The sequence below is a fragment of the Pan paniscus genome, chromosome 2 (assembly GCF_029289425.2).
Source record: "Pan paniscus chromosome 2, NHGRI_mPanPan1-v2.0_pri, whole genome shotgun sequence".
NCBI classification, from domain to species: domain Eukaryota; kingdom Metazoa; phylum Chordata; class Mammalia; order Primates; family Hominidae; genus Pan; species Pan paniscus.
The window spans coordinates 193,291,302-193,307,227 of record NC_085926.1 but is presented as its reverse complement, the minus strand read 5'-3'; the positions used below and the strand labels follow the sequence as shown (position 1 = coordinate 193,307,227).

The window sequence follows — 15,926 nt, the reverse complement described above, 5'->3', positions numbered from 1 at the left end:
TCTGGGTGAAAAAATTTTAAGGTTCTTTTTAATGGAATTATATTTTTAGAAAACACAGTATTAGGGAAGATATTATGTATTGAATGTGTATAACATGTCCAGATATTTTATTTTTATTTATTTTTTATTATTTATTTATTTATTTATTTTTTATTGATCATTCTTGGGTGTTTCTCGCAGAGGGGGATTTGGCAGGGTCACAGGACAATAGTGGAGGGAAGGTCAGCAGATAAACAAGTGAACAAAGGTCTCTGGTTTTCCTAGGCAGAGGACCCTGCGGCCTTCTGCAGTGTTTGTGTCCCTGGGTACTTGAGATTAGGGAGTGGTGATGACTCTTAACGAGCATGCTGCCTTCAAGCACATCTTGCACCGCCCTTAATCCATTTAACCCTGAGTGGACACAGCACATGTTTCATAGAGCACAGGGTTGGGGGTAAGGTCACAGATCAACGGGATCACAAGGCAGAAGAATTTTTCTTAGTACAGAACAAAATGAAAAGTCTCCCATGTCTACCTCTTTCTACACAGACACGGCAACCATCCGACTTCTCAATCTCTTCCCCACCTTTCCCCCCTCTCTATTCCACAAAACCGCCATTGTCATCATGGCCCGTTCTCAATGAGCTGTTGGGTACACCTCCCAGACGGGGTGGCGGCCGGGCAGAGGTGCCCCTCACCTCCTGGGCGTGGCGGCTGGCCGGGCGGGGGGCTGACCCCCCCACCTCCCTCCCGGACGGGGTGGCCACCGGGCGGAGACGCTCCTCACTTCCTAGGTGGGATGGCGGCCGGGTAGAGACGCTCCTCACTTTCCAGACTGGGCAGCCAGGCAGAGGGGCTCCTCACGTCCCAGACGATGGGCAGCCAGGCAGAGACGCTCCTCACTTCCCAGACGGGGTGGTGGCCGGGCAGAGGCTGCAATCTCGGCACTTTGGGAGGCCAAGGCAGGCGGCTGGGAGGTGGAGGTTGTAGCGAGCCGAGATCACGCCACTGCACTCCAGCCTGGGCACCATTGAGCACTGAGTGAACCAGACTCCGTCTGCAATCCCGGCACCTCGGGAGGCCGAGGCTGGCGGATCACTCGCGGTTAGCAGCTGGAGACCAGCCCGGCCAACACAGCGAAACCCCGTCTCCACCAAAAAAATACGAAAACCAGTCAGGCGTGGCGGTGCGCACCTGCAATCGCAGGCACTCGGCAGGCTGAGGCAGGAGAATCAGGCAGGGAGGTTGCAGTGAGCAGAGATGGCGGCAGTATTAGAGGGAGACCGTGGAAAGAGAGGGAGAGGGAGACCGTGGGGAGAGGGGAGAGGGAGGACTTTATTTTTTATTTTTTGAGACAGTCTTACTCTGTCACCCAGGCTGGAGTGCGGTGGTGCGATCTTAGCTCACTGCAACCTCTGCCTCCCGGGTTCAAGCGATTCTCCTGCCTCAGCTTCCCAAGTAGCTGGGATTACAGGTGCCTGCTTCCAGGCCCAGCTAATTTTTGTATTTTTAGTAGAGATGGGGTTTTACCATGCTGGCCAAGCTGGTCTCTAACTCCTGACCTCAGGTGATCTGCCTGCCTTGGCCTCCCAAAGTGCTGGGATTACACGAGTGAGCCAGTACGCATGGTCCAGATGTTTTAAAAAATAAGGCTGAGCTTGCTTCAATAAACTTAACTTTAAAAAAAGAAAAGGTCTTCTATGGGATGCTGAGATAGGAGAATGGCATGAACCCGGGAGGCGGAGCTTGTAGTGAGCCGAGATGGTGCCGCTGCACTCCAGCCTGGGCGACAGAGCGTGACTCCGTCTCAAAAAAGAAAAAAAAAAAAAAAAAAGGTCTTCTGCATGAAATATTTTCAAGCAATTCCTGATCAAGATTTAAAATTGATGATCCTTTCAAATTATTGGTCATTGTTAATGACGAGAAACTGCCTATATAGGCATATTAGCAAAAGGCAGAGGAATATTTGTTGCCCTTTTCCCCTAACTCTCAGGAGCTCCTCTCTCACATGTAATTAGAACTTAAATAATTTCATCTTCTTAAGTTGTAGTTCAAAGAGACAATCATTCATAAAATGGAAGTGCTCTTCTTTTTCTCTGACTGACACAAGTAATGCTTATATTTTCTGGGATAAATTGGATTTTTTGTTTTTTAGATGGAGTCTCGATTAGCCCCCAGGCTGGAGTGCAGTGGCATGATCTCGGCTCACTGCAACCTCCGCCTCCTGGGTTCAAGTGATTCTTGTGCCTCAGCCTCCCTAGTAGGTGAGACTACAGGCGCTTGCCACCACGCCTGGCTAATTTTATTTTTTATTTTTAGTAGAGATGGGGTTTCACCAAGTTGGCCAGGCTGGTCTCGAACTCCGGACCTCAAGTGATCCACCCATCTTGGCCTCCCAAAGTGCTAGGACGACAGTGCCTGACCTGGATGGATTTTGAATAAAATAATGAAGCCTTTCTGCAAGTTTACACAGAAGTTGCTCTACCTTTTCCCCCTTCTGCCTACTTTTAATAATTCTCTTTTTGAATTCAGACGACAGCACTGACTCACTTAGTGACTCATTTTCAGCCTCATGTTTCCACATTCTGAATCCATAAAGTTTGTCAGTGTATGTTTTTTTGAGACAGAGTCTTGCTCTGTTGCCCTGGAGTGCAATGGCGTGATCTCTGTTCACTGCAACCTCTGCCTCTTGGGCTCAAGCAGTTCTCCTGCCTCAGCCTCCTGAGTAGCTGGGATTATAGGTGTCCACCACCTGGCTAATTTTTGTACTTTTAGTAGAGATGGGCTTTCACTATGTTGACCAGGCTGGTTTCCAACTCCTGACCTCAAATGATCCACCCGCCTCGGCCTCCCAAAGTGTTGGGATTACAGGTGTGAGCCACTGTCCCTGGCAGTATATGTGAATTGTCAAAAATTTTAAGGACTGCTTCATATAAGTTAATCAGATAGCAGGGTGCCAGTTAGTAAAGCCATTTTTTAAAGTCAATAACTAGTGTTAAACAAACCTGCAAGTTGAGAATTATTCCTCCCAAGCTGTTTGAAGTCTACTTTTAATTCATAAATTTTAGCAAAATTTGTTCTCTGGAAGTCAGTGCACTTTTGTGTGAAATAGAAGACAGTGATATTCTCATAGTATTTCTTTGATGATACTAAATGTTTAAATAGTCTTAGATTATTTATCATTTTGATAACATTTAATTTGGGATTAATATGTATCATATCTACATGCATACTTTTATATATGAAAGATCCTCTGTAAAATATTTTACTAGATCATCAGAGTTTTCCAAATAAATTTTTTATTTTTATTTTTAAACGAACTTCTGGGCTCAAGCAATCCTCCCACATCACCAAGTGCTGGGATTACAGATGTGAGCCACTGCACCTGGCTCCAAATAAATTCTTAATGTAAGTTTACATCTTGTAGTCATTGTTAGCTACACTATCAGTATGCAAAATTACAGTGTTTCCATAATATCTTTTTTGTTTCACAGTTTTTCTTTAGCATTTTTACTTTTATCATTAGGCTTATTTTTTTTTTTTGAGATGGAGTCTCGCTCTGTTGCCCAGGCTGGAGTGCAGTGGTGCCATCTTGGCTCACTGCGAGCTCCGCCTCCCGGGTTCATGCCGTTTATTATTAGGCATTTCTTTAGGTAGTTTGCAAAACAGTCAGTGCTCTTCTAAGGTACTATATTCAGAGTTTATTTATTTTGTTTTGAGACAGAGTTTTGCTCTGTCACTAAGGCTGGAGTACAGTGGTATGATCAGAGCTCACTGCAGCCTCGATCTCCTGGGCTCAAGTGATCCTTCTGCCTCAGCCTTCCAAGTAGTAGGACTACAGGTGTGCCACCATGCCTGGCTAATTTTTTTTTGTAGAGCGGGGGTCTTGCTGTGTTGCCCAGGCTGGTCTTGAACTCCTGAGCTCAAGTGATGTTCTTGCCTCAGCCTCCCAGAGTAGTGGGATTACAAGGTGCGGGCTATTGTGTCTGGCTTTTTTTCTTTTTTAGAGACAGTCTCACTATGTTGCCCAGGTCGCTGCTGAGCTCTTGTGCTAAAGTGATCGTCTCCGGGACTCCCAGGTGCTGAGGTCGGAGGCATGAGTCACTGTGTCCAGCCTCAGGTGTTCTTTCTGCTATTAGCTTGAGCGCAGTTACTCATGTGCAGAAGCTTCACTCAGAATGAAAAAGTTTTGATAGAGTAGCATTAGTCATTATGCATGTGTTTATCTGGCATGCCATAAAATGTTATTCTCTTACTGAAATGTGGCACCTTTTCTGTTTCTTGTTCTGCTTTGGAAATTAACAAAGTTCTTGACATTTTTTTCCTGTAGGCTGGTACGTTTACAGTTCTGCAATTGTATGCAGCATTCTGGCTGTAGCTCTTAATTGAGTAACCTTGTAGTTAGCTTCTCGATCTGATATTATTGTAACTAATCTCATAAAATAACTTTGTGTCTTATTTTGTGTTTGCAGAGGTTTAGCATGCAAATCTTTCTGTATGAATGTAATTCTGCTTTCTTAAAATGTTTCAATGTAAATTTTATTGAAAGATTATAAAATTAAGAATTTTGGGCTGGGCGTACCGGCTCACGCCTGTAATCTCAGAAGTTTGGGAGGCCGAGGCAGGTGGATCACTTGGGGCCAGGAGTTTGAGACCAGCCTGGCCATGGCAAAACCCCATCTCTACTAAAAATACAAAAATTAGCTGGGCTTGGTGGTGTGTGCCTGTATTACCTATATGACCAGCTACTTGGGAGGCTGAGACATGACAATTGCTTGAGCCCGGGAGGTGGAGGTTGCAGTGAGCCAAGATCACGCCACTGCACTCCAGCTTGGGCGACAGAGGAAGACTGTCTCAAAAATGAAAATAAAAAGAATTTTGGGAGCATTCCCTTTGAAAACCAGCATAAGACAAGGATGCCCTCTCCCACCACTCCTATTCAACATAGTATTGGAAGTCCTGGCCAGAGCAGTCAGACAAGAGAAGGAAATAAAGGGCATCCAAATAGGAAGAGAGGAAGTCAGACCATCACTATTTGCAGATGACGTGATGCTATATCTAGAAAACCCTATAGTCTCAGCCCCAAAACTCCTTCAGCTGATAAACAACTTCAGCAAAGTTTCAGGATACATAATCAACATGCAAAAATTAGTAGCATTTCTGTACACCAACAACATCCAACCCGAGAGCCAATTCAGGAACACAGTCCTGATCACAGTTGCCAGAAAAAGAATAGAATACCTAGGAATACAGCTAACCAAGGAGGTGAAAGATCTCTATAATGAGGATTACAAAACATTGCTCAAAGAAATCAGAGACGGCACAAATGGAAAAATGTTAAATCCTCACGGATAGATAGAATCAAGACTGTTAAAATGGCCATACAGCCCAAGGAATTTACAGATTCAGTGCTATTCCCATCAAACTATCAATGATAGTCTTCACAGAACTAGAAAAAAACCTTAAAAAATTTATATGGAACCAAAAAAGTGTTCGAATAGCCAAAGTAATCCTAAGCAAAAAGAATAAATAGAGCCGGAGGCATCACATTCCAGACTTCAAACTATTTTTTTTTTTTTTTGAGACAGAGTTTCACTCTAGCTGCCCAGACTGGAGTGCAATGGCACAATCTTGGCTCACTGCAACCTCCACCTCCTGGGTTGAAGTGATTCTCTTGCCTCAGCCTCCCAGGTAGCTGGGATTACAGGTGCCCACCACCATACCTGGCTAATTTTTTGTATTTTTAGTATAAGACAGGGTTTTGCCATGTTGCCCAGGCTGGTCTCGAACTCCTGACCTCAAGTGATCCCCTGCCTTGGCCTCCCAAAGTGTTGGGATTACAGGTGTGAGTCACCACACCTGGCCCAGACTTCAAACTATGCTACAGGGCCCCAGTAACCAAAACAGCATAGTACTGGAGCAGAAACAGACACAGACCAGTGGAACAGAGAAGAGAGTCCAGAAATAAAGCCGCACACCTACAACCATCTGATCTTCAACAAAGCTGACAGAAACAAGTAATGAGGGAAAGGACTTCCCTATTCAGTAAATGGTGCTGAGATAACTGGCTAGCCATGTGCAGAAGATTGAAACTGGACCCCTTCCTTATACTGTATACAAAAATCAACTCAAGATGGATTAAAGACTCGAGTGTAAAACCCAAAACTGTAAAAACCCTGGAAGAAAATCTAGGAAATACCATTCATGACATAGGCCCTGGCAAAGATTTCATGACAAAGATGCCAAAAGCAATTGCAACAAAAGCAAAAATTGACAATTGGGACCTTAAAGAGCTTCTGCACAGTAAAAGAAACTGTCAACAGAGTAAACAGACAACCTACAGTGGGAGAAAATATTTGCAAACTACTCATCCGACAATGCTCTAATATCCAGAATCTGTAAGGAACTTAAACAAATTAACAAGCAAAAAACAACCCAGTTAAAAAGTGGGCAAAGGACATGAACAGACACTTCAAAAGAAGACATACACAGCCAAGAAGCCTATGAAGAAATGTTGAGTATCACTAATAATTAGAGAAATACAACTCAAAACCACAATGAGATTCCATCTCACACCAGTCAGAATAAGTATTAATAAAAAGTAAAAAACACATGCTGCCAAGGTTGTGGAGAAAAGGGAATGCTTGCTTATACACTGCTGATGGAAGTGTAAATTGGTTCAACCATTGTGGAAAGCAGTGTGGCGATTTCTCAAAGAGCGAAAAGCAGAACTACCATTTGACCCAGCAATCCCATTACAAGGTATATACCCAGAGGAATAAAAATCATTCTACCATAGAGACACATGCACACAAGTGTTCATTGCAGCACTGTTCGCAATAGCAAAAACATAGACTCAACCTAAATGCCCATTAATGACAGATTGGATAAAGAAAATGTGATACATATATACTGTGGAATACTGTGCAGCCATAAAAATGCGATCATGTCCTGTAGGAACATGGATGGAGCTGGAAGCCATTATCCAAACTAACATAGGAACAGAAAACCAAATACCACATGTTCTCACTTGTAGGTGAGAACTAAATAATGAGAACATGTGGACACAAAGAGGGGAATAACTGTCCCTGAAGCCCTTGAGGGTGGAGGGTGGGAGGAGGGAGAGGATCGGAAAAAAATAACATCAAGTACTAGGCTTGTTACCTGGGTGATGAAATAATCTGTACATCAAACCCCCATGATAAGAGTTTACCTATATAACCTGCACATGTACCACTGAACCTAAAATAAAAGCTAAATAAAAAATTAAGCATTTAGTAAACAAAACAATAATTCATTTTAGTCAGTGTCATAAATATTACGTATGATCAGAAAATCAGATTTAAAGAAATGTTTTTGAATCTCTAAAGGCCTACAATTTATTTAAAATAAGTTTTAATTATGTACACTTAATTTCTTCCTGTTTTTTTTTGTTTGTTTGTTTTTGAGACATAGTTCTGCTCTTGTTGCCCAGGCTGGAGTGCAGTGGCACGATCTCAGCTCACTGCAACCTCCGCCTCCCAGGTTCAAGTGATTCTCCGGCCTCAGCCCCCCAAGTAGCTGGGACTACAGGCGCCCACCGCCATGCCCAGCTAATTTTTGTATTTTTAGTAGAGACAGGGTTTCGCCATGTTGGCCAGGCTGGTCTTGAACTCCTGACCTCAGGTGATCCACCCGCCTCGGCCTCTCAAAGTGGTGGGATTACAGGCGTGAGCCACTGTGCTCTGCCGATTTCTTCTTTAGAAATGTTTTTTATGGTTAGGAGTTACTATAAATGAAATTTCATCAAGTCACACTTTAGCTAATTAACACCAAAAGCCAATGATAAATAAAAATGAAGAAGTAACAGCTGAAAAATAACAAAAACAATTATATTCTAATAAGAATCTGTAATACTAAATGATGATGCTATGGAAACAACGATATATAATTTCATGATTAGTAGGAAAAATGTGAAAAATAACATGAAATGATAACACATAAATTGTGGTAAAATATAGTTTTGGATGATTCAAATGGGAATGCAGGAGGAAGAATTAATACAGCTTTGGCAAAGTAGTAATTACTGCATTCAGAAATTTAACAGACAGTGGCTGGGATAACGCCTGTAATCTCAGCACTATGGGAGGCAGAGATGGGTGGATCATTTGAGGTCAGGAGTTTGAGACCAGTCTGGCCAACATGGTGAAACCCCGTCTCTATTAAAAATACAAAAATTAGCCAGGCATAGTGGTGCATGCCGGTAATCCCAGCTACTTGGGAGGCTGAGGCAGAAGAATCGCTTGAACCCGGGAGGCGAAGGTTGCAGTGAGCTGAGATCGAGCCGCTACACTCCAGTCTGGGTGACAGAGCGAGACTTGGTCTCAGAAACAGAAACAAACAAAAAACCAGAGAGTTAACAGACAGGCATACAAATAGTACCAAAATGTAATTTTAGCTGTTGTAGATTCTGAATTATACCAAGTAGTTTGCAGCTTTAAAAATCACTATAAAAACTTATAAACATCAATATCTTAAATACGGCTACCAACATCTTGTCAGTAACTTTGACTGTTTAACAACTGCCCCAAAACTTTGTGACTTAAAACAACCACCAAGCGGGGCTTGGAGGGATCAGCTTACTTCTGCTCTAGTTGGTGCTGGCTTGACTGTGGCTGAAAGATTCAGCATGTCTGCTACCTTAGCTGGAGTGGCTGGAATGACTGGTGTTGGCTGAGCTTCTTTCACCCTTTGGAGTCTCTCATCTTCTAGGACTTCTCTCTCTACATTTGGCCTCTCTCCCCAGCAGGCTAGTCAGACTTCTTAATGTGATAGTTGGCCTTCACGAATGTGAAATCGTGGGTACATGGTCCCTTAAAGCCTGGGCCTACAAGTCACATCGCATCACTTCTGCATTCTTTTGATCAAAGCAAGACTCAGAGCCACCCCAGATTCAGGGTAAGGAAAATCAACTCTACCGTGTGAGTGGGAGAGTGGCATGTACCTGCAGGGATGGGAGGAATTGATGGTGGTCATATATATAGGTTGCCTTTCAATACCTGATCTGTGTGCCAGGACTCAGTGTTAGGAAGCTTGACAATAGTCAACTAATCCCCATTCCCCCAGAGTTTTATTTATGTCATTTGAAGTGTAGCATATAATTGAAAAAATCTCCCCAGGTGATCCTGACATGGCAGTAAAGTTTGAGAACCACTAGTAAAGTTTGAGATAACTGATTCTTAATGAGTGGTCCCTGGACCAGCAGCATCAGCACCATCTGGGAACTTGTTAGAACTGTAGATTCTCAGAGCCCACCCTAGATCTGCTGAATTAGAAGCTGTGTCTGGGAGCTAGCAATCTGTGTTTGAACAAGCCTTCCAGGTGTTTCTGATGTATTCTAACATTTGAAAACCACTGTTTGAGAGCACAGTTTGGCAAACCATGCGTTGCAGGCCATATCCAGCCCATTGCCTTTTTTTTTTTTTTTTTTTGGCGGGGTAGGGGGGCATATAAGTTTTTACTGGAACACAGCTATGCTCTTCTGTTTCTGTATTGTCTATGGCTACTTTTACACCACAGCAGCAGGGTTGAGTAGTGTGATAGAGGCCTCATGGCCCACAAGCTTCAATGCTTATTATATCTAGCCCTTGGCAGAAAGAGTGTCCTGATGACTGTTGTAAAGGACTCCTTCATTTTTCCCATTTACGGGGACTGTATCTGCCATGACACACACTGAAGAGTGGTCCTTTTAATGTTAGTGAATGTGACTTAGTGGTTTAACTGCCTTTCATGAATTCTTCTCAGTAAAATGGTGGTGGATGAACCAGGCTGCAACACAGGCTAATTAAAACCAGATTGTTTGCGAATAAGAAGCAGGCATTAGTAATTTTTAAGGCTCCCCATGTCATTCCAGTCTGCAGCCCAGTTTAAGAAACAGTGGATTGTTTCCTGTAAACAAACCACCTGGAGATCTTGGTAAATGCAGATTCAGATTCTCCATTTCTAACAAGACTGGGGTGGTTCTAGCGATTCTGTAGTTCTGACCAGCTCCCAGGTGATGGCGGTAATGTTCGGTCACACCTGGCAAGCTTTTAAAATACTGATTCTGGAGTTACCAGTGTCTCTAGTTATTGCAACATCTGTGTATTTAAAAGTTGCCCAAGTTATTTCAATGTGCAACCAATTTGAGAACCACTGGGTAGAGCAGTTTGGTACCAATGTTTGTATAACAGAATCATCTAGCAAACTTCCTAAAAATATAGAAGCAGCCTATGTTTCTTCAACAAGATTGCATCTTTGTATTTTCTTTTAGTTTTCCATGTGATTGTGATACAACCCTAAGCCAGTGGAGAACCACTGCCTTAGAGGAAGGAAGAAAAGGTTTGGAGAAACAAATTAGTACAGGTAGAAGGGCCAGACATGGTAGCTCACACCTGTAATCCCAGCACTTTGGGAGGCCAAGGTGGTGGGCAGATCACTTGAGGTCAGGAGTTCGAGACCAGCCTGGCCAACGTGGTGAAACCCCATCTCTACTAAAAATACAAAAATTATTCGGGTGTGGTGGCGCGTGCCTGTAATCCCAGCTACTCAGGAGGCTGAGGTAGGAGAATTGCTTGAACCCAGGAAGTGCAGGTTGCAGTGAGCTAAGATCGCGCTACTACACTCCAGCTTAGGTGGCAAAGGAAGACACTGTCTCAAAAAAAAAAAAAAAAAAAAAAAATTACTACAGGCAGATGAGGTAGAGAGGAATAAATAATATTCATCGACATATTGCGAGCAATTCCTGATGATTGCAAAGAAGAGTTCTCTTTCTCTTCATTGATTTTAGGCCTATCTATTATAGGCCTAATGAGATTAACCAAAAGATCCAATGAATCTATAGTGGCACAAGCCATAGCCTTGCCCTTTTCTATAGATTCCGGAAAGGACAGGAATGATTATGTCATGGAGAATCATCAGAAGAGAGTGCTATGGTAGCTGAGTAATACTTAATGTGTTTTTTTTTTTTTTAGAGACAAGGTCTCCCTTTGTCACTCAGGCTCGAGTGCAGGGGCATGATCATAGCACTGCTCTGGGAATCCTCCCACCTCAGGATGGTAGGTGTATGCCACAATGCCCTGATAATTTTGTTCTTTAAAACAATATTAGCAACATTTTTTTATTTAAAATTTTTGTGGGTGCATAGTAGGTGTGTATTTAGGGGATATGTGATATGGGATATTTTGATAATGTGTAATAATCAGAGTAAATGGGGTATCCAACACCTCAAGCATTTATCCTTTGTGTTACAAACAATCCAGTTATACACCTTGTTATTTTAAAATGAGCAGTTAAATTATTTTTGACTATAGTCACCTTGTTGTGCTAGCAAATACTAGGTTCTATTCATTCTTTCTAACTGTATTTTGTACCCATTAACCACCTCCACGTCCCCCTACCCTCCACCTAGCCTTCCCAGCCTCTGCTAACCATCATTCTACTCTCTATGAGTTCAATTGTTTTAATTTTTACCTCCCACAAATAAGTGAGAACATGCGAGGTTTATCTTTCTGTGCCTGGCTTATTTCACTTCACATAATGACGTCTAGTTTCGTCCTTGTTGTTGCAGATGACAGGATCTCATTCTTCTTTATGGCCGACTAGTACTGCATTGTGTATATGTACCACATTTTCTGCAACCATTCATCTGTTGATGTACACTTAAGTTGCTTCCAAATCTTGGCTACTGTAAATATGCTACAGTAAACATGAGAATGCATATATCTCTTTGATACACAGATTTCTTCTGTTTTGGATGTACATCTGAGAGTAGGATTGCTGGATGGTATGGTAGCTCCATTTTTAGTTTTCTCAGGAATCTCCAAACTGTTTTCCTTAGTGGTTGTACTAATTTACATTCCCACCAACAGTGTACAAGGGTACCCTTTTCTCCACATCCTCACTAACATTTGTTATTGCTTGTTTTTTGGATAAAAACCTTTATTTTATTTATTTATTTATTTATTTATTTATTTGAGACAGAGTCTTGCTCTGTCACCCAGGCTGGAGTGGAGTGGCGGGGTGTCAGTTTACTGCAACCTCCATCTCCGGTGTTGAAGTTATTCTCCTGCCTCGGCCTCCCTAATTGCTGGGATTACAGGCATGAGCCCCTGCACCCAGCCTTGGATAAAAGCCATTTTAACTGGCGTGAAATAATCTCATTGTAGTTTTGATTTGCGTTCGCTGATGATCATTGATGTTGGGTGCCTTTTCATATGCCTGTTGGCCATTTGTATGTCTTTTTTGAGAAACGTCTATTCAGATATTTTGCCCATTTTTAATTAGATTATTAGATTTTGTCCTAGGTATTTGAGCCCTTTATAATATTCTTGTTATAAATTCCTTGTTAGAGGGATAGATTGCAAATATTTTCTCCTGTTCTGTGGATTGTCTCTTCACTTTATTGTTTCCTTTACTATGCAGAAGGTTTTTAACTTGATGTGATTCCATTTGTCCACTTTTGCCTTGGTTGCCTGTGCTTCTGTAGGGTATTAAGAAATTTTTATCCAGTCCAATGTCCTGGAGAATTTCCCCAATGTTTTCTTTTAGTAGTTTCATAATTTGAGGTCTTAAAGTCTTTAATCCACTTTGATTTGATATTTATATATGGCAAGAGATAGGGCTCTAGTTTCGTTCTTCTGCATTGGAGTTGTCTGAGCTTTATTTACTGAACAGACTGCCCTTTCCCTGTTGTATGTTCTTGGCACCTTTGTCGAAAATGAGTTCACTTTAGATGTATGGATTTGTTTCTGGGTTCTCTGTTCTGTTCCTTTGGTCTATGTGTCTGTTTCTATGCCAGTGCCATGCTGCTTTGGTTACTATTGCTCTGTAGTATAATTTGAGGTAATGTGATTTCTTCAGTTTTGTTCTTTTTGCTTAGGATAGTTTTGGCTATTCTGTTTGTGTGTGTGTGTGTGTGTGTGTGTGTGTGTGTGTGTGTGTATGTGGTTTTATATAAATTTTAGGATTTTTTTTCTATTTTTGTGAAGATTGTCATTGGTATTTTTCTTTTACTTTTTTCTTCGTCCAGAGCAGCTGGGACCACAGGTGCGCGCCACCACGCCTGGTTAATTTTGTATTTTTAGTAGAGACAGAGTTTCTCCATGTTGGTCAGGCTGGTCTCGAACTCCCAACCTCAGGTGATCCACCCACCTCGGCCTCTCAAAGTGCTGGGATTACAGGTGTGAGCCACTGTGCCCGGCTGTCATTGGTATCTTGATTGGTATTACATTGAGTCTGTAGATTCCTTTGCGTAGTATGGACTTTTTTTTTTTTGAGGCGGAGTCTCGCTCTGTCGCCCAGGCTGGAGTGCAGTGACACGATCTTGGCTCACTGCAAGCTCCGCCTCCCGGGTCCATGCCATTCTCCTGCCTCAGCCTCCTGAGTAGCTGGGACTACAGGTGCCTGCCACAATACCCGGCTAATTTTTTTTTTGTATTTTTAGTGGAGACGGGGTTTCACTGTGGTAGCCAGGATGGTCTCTCGATCTCCTGACCTCGTGATTCGCCCGTCTCGGCCTCCCAAAGTGCTGGGATTACAGGCATGAGCCACCGCGCCCGGCCTGGACATTTTAACAATATTAGTTCTTCCAATTCATGAACATAGAATGTCTCTCCATTTCTTTGTGTCCTCTTCAACATTTTGCATCAATGTTTTATAGTTTTAATTGTGGAGATCTTTCACTTCTTTGGTTAATTGCTAAGTATTTAATTTTATTTGTAGCAATTGTAAATGGGATTACTTCCTTGATTTCTGTTTCAGATTCTTCACTGTTGGCCTATAGAAATGCTACTGATTTTTGTGTGTTGATTTTGTATCCTGCAGCTTTACTGAATTTATCAGTTGTAATAGTTTTTTTGGTAGAGTCTTTAGTCCAAATATAAGGTCATATCATCTGCAAACAAGGGTAATTTGACTTTATTCTTGCCAATTTGGATGCTTTTATTTTAGTCTCTTGTCTTATTGCTCTAGCTTAGGACTTCCATAATAAGTTGATTAACAGTGATGACAGTGGGCATCCTTGTCTTCTTCCAGATCTGAGAGAAAAGGCTTTCAGTTTTTCCCCATTCACTATTATACAAGCTCTGGATCTGTTGTATATGGGCTTTATTATGTTGAGGTGTGTTTCTTCTATACCCAGTTTTTTGAGAGTTTTTATTATGTTGAATTGTATCAAATGCTTTTTCAGCATCAATTGAAGTCATCGTATGGTTTTTGTCTTTAATTTTATGTATCACATTGATTTGCATATGTTGAATCCTTACATTCCTGGATTTTTTCATCAGTGTTCATCAGAGATATTGGCCTGTAGTTTTGTGTGTGTGTGTGGTTATTTTTTATGCATCTCTGTCTGATTTTGGTATCAAGGTAATAACTGGCCTCATAGAATGAGTTTGTAAGTATTCCCTCCTTTGCTATTTTTCAGAATAGTTTGAGTAGGATTGGTATTAGATGTTCTTTAAATGTTTGGTAGAATTTTGAAGTAAAGCCATCTGGTCTCAGGTTTTTCTTTGCTGGAAGATTTTTTTTTTTTTTTTTTTTTTTTGAGATGGAGTTTTCACTCTTGTTGCCCAGGCTGGAGTGCAGTGGCGCAATCTCGGCTCACTGCAACCTCTGTCTCCGAGGTTCAATCGATTCTCCTGCCTCAGCCTCCTGAGTAGCTGGGATTACAGGCAAGTGCCACCACGCCTGGCTAATTTTTTTGTATTTTTAGTAGAGATGGGGTTTCAGCCATGTTGGCCAGACTGGTCTCAAACTCCTGACCTCAGGTGATCCACCCACCTTGGCCTCCCAAAGTGCTAGGATTACAGGAGTGAGCCACCGGGCACAGCCTGGAAGACTTTTTATTTGAGCTTCGGTCTTGTTACTGGTCTGTTCAGGTTTTGGATTTCTTCGTGGTTCAATCTTGGTAGGTTGTATGTGTCTAGGAATTTATCCATTTATTCTAGGTTTTCTAATTTATTGGTGCATAGTTGCTCATAGTAGCCTCTAATGATCCTTAGAATTTCTGCAGTATGGGTTATAATGTCTCCTTTTTCATCTCTGATTTTTTTATTTGGTCTTCTCTTTTCTTAGTCTGGCTAAAGGTTTGTCAGTTTTGTAATCTTTTTGAAAAACCAACTTTTTGTTTCGTTGATTTTTGTATTGTTTTCTTCTTTTTAATTTCATTTATTTCTGCTCTGGTCTTTATTTATTTTCTTCTGCTAACTTTAGGTTTAGGTTTGGTTTCCTTTCGCTTTTCTAGTTCTTTAAGATGCATCATTAGGTTGTTTATTTGAAGGTATTTTGTTTTTGATGTAGGCACTCTTAGCTATAAACTTTCCTCTTAATACTGCTTTTACTGTATCCCATACATAGGCTTCAGTTTGTTGTGTTTCCATTATCATTTGCTTCAATAAATTTTTTAGTTTCTTTTTTTTTTTTTTTTGAGACAGAGTCTTGCTCTGTCACCCAGGCTGGATTGCAGTGGCACAATCTCTGCTCACTGCAACCTCTGCCTCCTGGGTTCAAGTGATTTTCATGCCTCAGCCTCCTGAGTAGCTGAGATTACAGGTGCGTGCCATTACACCTGGCTAATTTTTGTATTGTTTAGTAGAGACGGGGTTTCACCATGTTGGCCAGGCTGGTCTCAAACTCGTGGCCTCAAGTGATCTGCCTGTCTTGGCCTTTCAAAATGTGGGGATTATAGGCCTGAGCCACTGCGCCCAGCCCAGTTTCTTCCCTAATCTATTCATTCACCCACTGGTCATTCAGGAGCATATTGTTTAATTTCCATGTGTTTATATAGTTTCCAAAATTCCTCATTATTTCCAGTTTTATTCCATTGTGGTCAGAGAAGATCCTTGATATTATTTCAGGTTTTTTTTTTTTTTTTTTTTTTTTTTTTGAGTTTCTTACCACTTGTTTTGTGACCTAGCAATATGGTCTGT

General features: G+C 41.8%; 1 protein-coding gene across 11 annotated transcripts in view; it reads left to right on the top strand.

Annotated features, from left to right (window-relative positions):
* The window catches only part of ACAP2 (ArfGAP with coiled-coil, ankyrin repeat and PH domains 2), a 172,935-nt gene that overhangs the window by 70,146 nt on the left and 86,863 nt on the right, over positions 1-15,926 (top strand). For 3 of the 11 annotated variants that reach the window (XM_055111004.2, XM_055111003.2, XM_055111002.2), the window contains exon 5: positions 10,971-11,054. The exons of the other annotated variants lie outside the window; for them this stretch is intronic. In XM_055111004.2, coding sequence (XP_054966979.1) covers positions 10,971-11,054 — 84 coding nt within the window. The remainder of the gene's footprint in view (positions 1-10,970; positions 11,055-15,926) is intronic. 11 annotated transcript variants of the gene reach the window in all.